Here is a 7258-nt window from a genome sequence, read left to right on the forward strand (position 1 = left end):
TCCTCGAGCAGCAGCTGCGAGCGGGCCTGGTTGAAGGTGGGAAACGGAGTTTGCATAGGCAGAACAGTGGCGATCACCTGATAGCGCCGAGAGAGCCCGCGGAGAAGCTGGAGGGTCAGGGTGCGGTCGGTGATGGGCTCGTCGACGTCCGCGAGGGCGTCCGCCAGCGCCTTGAGACGCCCGCAGTACTCGGCGACGCGCATGTCCCCCTGGGTGAGGGCGCGGAACTCGGTGCTGAGGTGCACGGCCTGGGCGGGCTGGTTGGCGAGGAAGAACTCCCGCAGCCTGTCCCAGGCGCGGAACGCCGTGTTGCTGCTGCCGCGGATGACCTCGTACAGGGAGTCGGTGGTCGTGGCGTAGAGCAGCAACAGGATGGTGAGGTCGGTGTGGCGCCAGACGGGCGTCTGGAGGGCGGGGTCGACGTAGTGGGCGACGTGATCCTCGACGGCGTACATGGAGAGAACGCAACGCCAAAGCTCGCGCCACTTGGAGTAGCTGCCGGACTGCACATCGAGTTTGAAGGTGATGAGGCTACCAATGTTGTGGAGGTTGTGGATGGAGGGGATGGTGGTGGAAGAAGAGGGAGCCACATCGGTGATGGCAGGGGAGGAAGAAGAGGCAGCACAGTCATGGCCGAAGGGGGGATGGCGTCCGGAGCCGAGGCGACCGGAGCAACCAGCGGGGAGGACGTGGTTACCGGCGGAGGGGCAGGAGGGGTGTTGCCCGAGAGCTCGGCGGAGGAGGAGTCACCGGTGTCCATGAGAAGAGAAGAGGCTCTGATACCAAGCTGAAAGGTGTAATTCACCGTATATTCATCATACACACAGTTACACATATATATACACATAAGCTACAATAGGCGAGGCCGTCTGAGAGGGAGATCGTGCGCAACGGACGCACGCCCTGCGTGCGACGTGCGCGGAACGTTCGGTCCACCGCAGGACTCGGTTAGGTGGGCACAACGGGCGTCTTCCAACACGGCCTTCAGCCTCTCCAGCGAGGGCTTTCTCAGCCTCGCCGTGTAGCCGCTGGTGCTGCTGCTCGTGCTCGCCGTAGAGGAGTCGAGGAGGAGGATTTCGCCGACGGTGCACGCGCGGCCGGCGAGGTCAAGGCACCTCTCCCTGTTCTCCCGGGCCGTCCCCGCCGCCTTCACTATCTCCTGCACCACCTTGCCGATCGTGCTCACCACCTCCATGATCGATCTCGGGGTGTCGACGTTGCTTGTGAGTTCTAGAGATGAACGAAGAGCTGAAAGGAGGACGGCTTACCTACTGGACGAAGAGTCGAGTCGATTTCGGCTAGCTGATTATTAATAAGCTGCTTGTGATAACTTAATTAATGATCAACTTGCGTTAAAAAGGAGAGCTTTTCTCTTCCCTGGGCTACAAACGGGTACCAATTGTTTGTCGTTTCCATATGCACACTCTGAGAAAAAAGGTTGATAGACAAGAGTCTCGTGCCGAGGAAGACAGGGTGGGTATTCGCGAAGAAAAGAAGTAGAAAGAAGACAGCGTAGGTGGGTAAAGCAAGGACGCGTTGCATGGTGGAATTGTTACGGCACAAAGCCACCAAACAAAAAGCAGAGACTCACGACTTCCTCTTCCTTGCATAACGCTAGACAGCTAGGTAAACATGTCCCTTCAGACTTCATCAACGAGTTCATGGATTTGACTCCTCTCTGTCCTCTTTATATGGAGTAAACCAAAGTATTGACACAGAAAGGCCACACAAATTTCATAAAACAACTAGGCGAAAATTAACAAGCAATGCATGAATTGTACAGTATCAAGAGAGATGAATCAAACCCTAATCCAGATGGGGAGATGGGCTGGGCAAATGATGCGGTAGTCGAGTCGTGATGGCTAATTTGTTGGCACCCGGCGAGGTGTGGACTGAAGGCCATGGCTGCAAGTGGAGCGGGGCATGGTCGTGGTGGAGATAAATACGACGGGGAGTTTGCGAGGTCATCAGCTGGCAGGTCGTGCGCCAGTCCTGCCTCGCCCCCCGAACGGGGTGGCATGTCGGCTACGTGGAGCCGAGGGTGGTGCGCCGGGGCAGGATGCTGGCTAGGGGAGAGTTGTGGGGCGACGAGGGGGATCGCGAGATGGGGACTGGGTCTGGTCAGTTTAGGGCAATTGATTTGGGAGGAGAGATTTTCGGGGCGTGGGCGTGAAACTCGGGCAGTTTGGAAAAATATCTCGCGTAGGATGTTTACTGCTTCTCTCAGCCATGAGATCAAAGGCGAATCGATGACCGATGACCAGCCTGACGAATGCTACGCATCAGACTTCTGTGGACAAGTGTTTTCCCTTCTTAAAAAGTTCATCCCAATTCTTTTCACATGCAAAGTGTCCATCTCATCGTCTCCACTAAGCCTTTATCTAAATCTTCTCTCGCATGATGAAGCCATGCATTTAGTCTACCACATAAGAATTGAGCACGTTTATGTAGCTGTTGTCTACCCAAGTTCCTTAAAAGTCCGGTGTACACTAAAAAGTCCCTTAAAATCATTGAGCACGTTTATGTAGCTGTTGTCTACCCAAGTTCTGGACAGAAGGTTGATGAAATGAACCGATTTGAGGATGTTGTCGTGTTCTTCGTAGCTCGCTTTTGATTGATTTTGCAGGCTTTTTCTTCCCCTTCCACCAATTCTTTACCACCTTGGTCACCTTGCTCACATGACCTTTCAATTTCTTGCTGGTATCCTTGATCTGTTTCACGACCTGTTGTTTTAGGTCTTTCTTTTGCGGACCCATGTTTTTTAGAATGTTTCCCTGGAAGGAGCAGACAAAATACGATTAAGCCTCTGCAGCTCAAACAAACATATTTATCTGAGAAGTTACGGAGAACTGCGAGGAGCCTAAACTAGAGCAGGAGGACGGTTTGGGTCAACCTAGGGTAACATACCAAGTTCTTTGGTAATTTGTATTCCTCGTCTTCACCGTCAACTTCATCACCTTCGGCACCAAAGTTGTTCTTCATCAAATCGTTTCTACAGTACATCTTCATGTTTGGGGCTCCCGGCATGCCCTGTCATCATCAATAGTGTATTGTAACATTTGTATCTTTGTATAGTCCTGGATATAGTTACACATAGTACAACTAAAATATCTACCTCCATTGATCTCATTATATATTCTCCATCTCAGCATCCTTTGATGCTGCAAAGGGTTCTCGTGGAACCTAGTCCTGCATTTTTTAGAATTAATGTATGTCAGTAATCTAATGTGGAAGATGGATCCTTGAATCCGAATACTTCCCCAAAAAATAAACACTCTCGTTAGAAGAACGGTCGACAATATTTTGACCAACTTCAAGAAGATTCCTCGGATGCCCGAGGAACACGACTCCTCGGGCAGAGTTGAAATCACTTCCGAAATGACATGGAGGATTGAACCCGCTTGCAAGACCGAAGACCGAAGATTGGGGGCAGCTCAAAGAAACCGAGGAATGTCCTCAACTTGAAGACCGGTTCAGGGGCTACTAATAGAGTCCTGGATTAGGGGTGCTTGGCAAGCCGGTTGGTGGTCCTTTGGGCTGGGCCGAGGAACCCCCTAAGATCGTCAACTGGTGGGCATCGTTCGTCTGGTCCAAGAAGACGTGAAGGAATGGTCTGAAAACTTGGCATGTAGCCCAAGACTCTGAGGTAGTCCGCGACGCATCTTCCCCTAGATTCAACAGACTTATCTATAACCCTAGGTACCCTGGTGTCTATATAAACCGAGGTACCAGAAACGTAGAGGACACATTCATTCTCATACGATCTTGTGGTAGATCACCTTACTCTGTACATCATCTACAAGCAATACAACAAAGCAGGACGTAGAGTTTTACCTTTTTGAGATGGGCCGAACCTGAGTAAACATTGGTGTCTCCTTATGTCATGTTACCATCTAGCCAAGACTACGAGATCGGGACCCCCTACCTAAGATCTTCTGGATTTAGCTCCGTCAGAGATCACCGAGTCGGACACACCCACTTTAAGACACAACGAGATATTGTCATCTGTTAGTCTCAAGTACGATGTATATGCCATGTCATAGACTAGAGGTCCTCGCATGTTCTCGGGACGAGGATCGACGCACTTAGGGTCTATCATATATTACTCCGCAACTGAGTAGTTATAAAGGTAGCTTTCGGGTCAGTCGTGAGACATGCCGCGAGACATGGTTAACCAAAATGGAATTTTCTCCTCCTATACGAAGAGATATTCTCTGGTCCCTCTCGAGTGATCAGATTCAGAATGCATGGTCATGCGACTTGGATTAAGTGTTAACCCGATGGTTCTGGAATCTGTATCGTGGTGTCTAGAAGAGAGTTTGGACTACCACATGGGTGACAAGTACTCGCCTTGAGCTCGATAACATATATCTTGGGGCAAAAGGAATGTTGGTTCGTCAAACGACTATACGCATGCATGGGAGTTGGCACGTTATGCTAGGAGCCGCTACCAACTATCGACTCGGGTCGTGTCCATGTGTACGTGAACCTATAGGGTCGCACACTTAAGGGGCAGGAGCCCTTTCGAATTGGATCTAAATGAAAAATGGATATAAACTCCTAGTGGGCCTCAAGTGTTGAGCCGACGTCAGATGTCTATATAAAGAGGAGTATGCGCACCTCTTAGAGTTGATCTTTCTCCTCCCTATATAGTCACCTCCGCCACTTCCCAGGCACCTATGCCTTGCGGCCGGATCTAGCAGTTTGATGCCCACGTTGCTCCCCGTACATGTGGATACATTCGACGTATCGCATCTGCGGTGCTTGGACGAACCGTTCGAGGGAACCGCAAGGAGTTGTTTGAGGGATCCGCGAAGGACTGTTTGAGGGATCCGCGAGGAATCGTCCGGATGAGATCAGCTATGCGAGGAGGAGGCGAATGGGCTGATTAACTACACGCATCATCAACTCTACTTCCCTGTGGTGTCTGCGCATCTAGTGGTAAACCCGATCCCGTCATATATCTATCCCCAACAACATGTTCTTGGTTGTGTGGTAGGATTTTTTTTGTTCCAGCGCAGCGTACCGCGTGTCCTAACAACACACGCGAGCGCTGTGCGTGGGAGGAGCCTCTTTAGGGCAGCGGTCGAAGTCGTGCTCAAGGAGAACAACCTCGCCAGGCCATTGGCGTCCTTGATGAACCAATTGTAATTTAGTTTTTTTGCTTTGAGGGTGCTTTGTGCTATTTTTTAGGGATCCTATTGCAAATTTAACTGCTGACAAGTGCGCTCCATATCTGACCTGAAATGATTTTTACAGGATCTATTCTGCAGAAACACATGTCATACTGTAAAAAGGAAGACCAGCCAAGAAAAAAATACAATCAAGACTGAAGAATCCAGCTTGACACACGCCCTTCACCTGCCTCCAACACCACTACAACAGTCACAAAAAAAATGACGGATCACCTCTTTGTCTGAGTTTGACACGGCACCATCACTGATATGCAACTTTGTAGACTTCGTGGCTCATCAATGACAAAGTCATTGCCATTAAAGGAATCAGACCAAAGCAACACCTCGAACATGCAATCGAACTTCAAATCTAGCACTCCATGTGACTAAAACATTGGAGGAAATCATACCTGCCATCTGCTTTGCTCTTACAGCCTTCAGAGTACTTCATCTCAGGCTTTCCTTTTACCGGCCGAAGCCGACGTCCACCAAGTTACACGGCCATCCAGGACCATAACAACACACTTGCAGTTATCCTTAACTGTTAACACCGGACTCGACAGCGGGCTGCTCACGGAGGCGCGTCCACAAGGCCTCCACGACCTCGCCTTGCTGCGGCAGCGTTGACGTAGGGTGCTGACGTTGGCGCGTCAGCAAGGACTCCACGACCTCCCCTTGTCGCGGCGGTGTTGGTGCAGAGTGCTTACATTGGCGCGTCAGCAAGGACTCCACGACCTTCCCTTGCTGTGGTGGCGTTGGTGCAGAGTGCTTATGTTGGCGCGCCAGCAAGGATTCCATGATCTTCCCTTGCTGCGGCGGCGTTGGCGCAGAGTGCTGATGTTGGCGCGTCAGCAAGGACTCCACGACCTCCCCTTGCTGCGGCGGTGTTGGTGTAGAGTGCTTACGTTGGCGCGTCAACAAGGACTCCACGACCTCCCCTTGCTGTGGTGGCGTTGGTGCAGAGTGCTTATGTTGGCGCGTCAGCAAGGATTCCACGATCTTCCCTTGCTGCGGCGGCGTTGGCGTAGGGTGCTTACATTGGCACGTCAGCAAGGACTTCACAACCTCGCCCTGCGCCTGCGGTTGCGGCGACGGCGCAGACTGCTTAGGCAGCACGCGCCGGAGCAGAGAGAGCGTGGCTCTTGTATTGGCATCGTGGGCACGGTGGCGAGCGGCAACGAGCTCCGCGAGGCCGAGGTCCCCGACACAGTTGGAGATCCTCGCCTCGACGAGCTGGAACCGGGCGGCCACCGTGCCGCTGGTTAGCAAGGCGACCCCCCAGCCGAGGCCGCCGCTCTGCGGCTGGGACTCAACGAGCTCCAGTGCGTTGTCGAGGGCGGCCTTCAGCCTCGCCAGCGCGGGGTTCCGGATCAGGCCGGCTGCGCTGTCTCCGCTGCCATCTATCATGCTCGCACTGGAGTCGTGGTCCTCGAGCAGGATGTCGCCGGCGGTGCGTGCGCGGTCGGCGAGGTCCAGGCACCTCTCCTTGTTCTGGCGGGCCGTCTCGGCCGCCTTGGCGATCTTCCGCGCCAGCGCCAGGATCATGCTCACCGCCTCCATGATCGGTCTCGCCAAGTTCTGGAAGAGCGGAAGGAGCAAGGAGACACGTCAGAGTGGTTGAAACTGTGGTTAGGCGACGGCTTATATTACCTGCTGGAACCAAGAGAGTTTGGATACGTCTAGCTTATGATAACATTGTCATTGATCAACTTGCGTCAAAAGAACTGTAATCAGTGCGTAGTTTTGTTCAATGATTCGATCGGTGATAGTGTATGAAGGATGCGGCCACCATTAATTCCACCATGGCCTTATCCCCTCCCGCTCCCCATCCCCACCCTCCACATCTCAGATCGAGCCATGACTCCTTACGTGCCACAGACAGATCCGGCGAGCGAGATGGTGGGAGGGGCGCGACGCGGGGCGAGGGCGCGGCGGCTGCGACCTGCGCATCAGGTGGCGGCGTCACCCCGGCCTCCGCCACCGGTGGCGACGCTCCCGGAGATCGACGTGTCGTCACCGGAGGCGCTGATGGAGATGCTTGGGGTGGTGCGGGAGAGATTACCGAACCGCTCCAAGTGGCCCGA

The 7258-nt window shown here is 53.0% G+C and overlaps 1 protein-coding gene across 1 annotated transcript; it reads right to left on the reverse strand.

Annotated features, from left to right (window-relative positions):
- Window positions 1–5372: 5372 nt before the first annotated feature.
- LOC123163907 (snake venom metalloprotease inhibitor 02A10) lies at window positions 5373–6821 on the reverse strand. The gene has a single exon (XM_044581314.1). It carries the CDS (start codon window positions 6732–6734, stop codon window positions 5712–5714), a length of 1023 nt encoding a protein of 340 aa, XP_044437249.1. The 5' UTR covers window positions 6735–6821; the 3' UTR covers window positions 5373–5711.
- Between the last annotated feature and the right edge of the window lie 437 nt (window positions 6822–7258).

This window comes from Triticum aestivum, chromosome 7D (genome assembly GCF_018294505.1).
Source record: "Triticum aestivum cultivar Chinese Spring chromosome 7D, IWGSC CS RefSeq v2.1, whole genome shotgun sequence".
Classification (NCBI taxonomy): Eukaryota; Viridiplantae; Streptophyta; class Magnoliopsida; order Poales; family Poaceae; genus Triticum; species Triticum aestivum.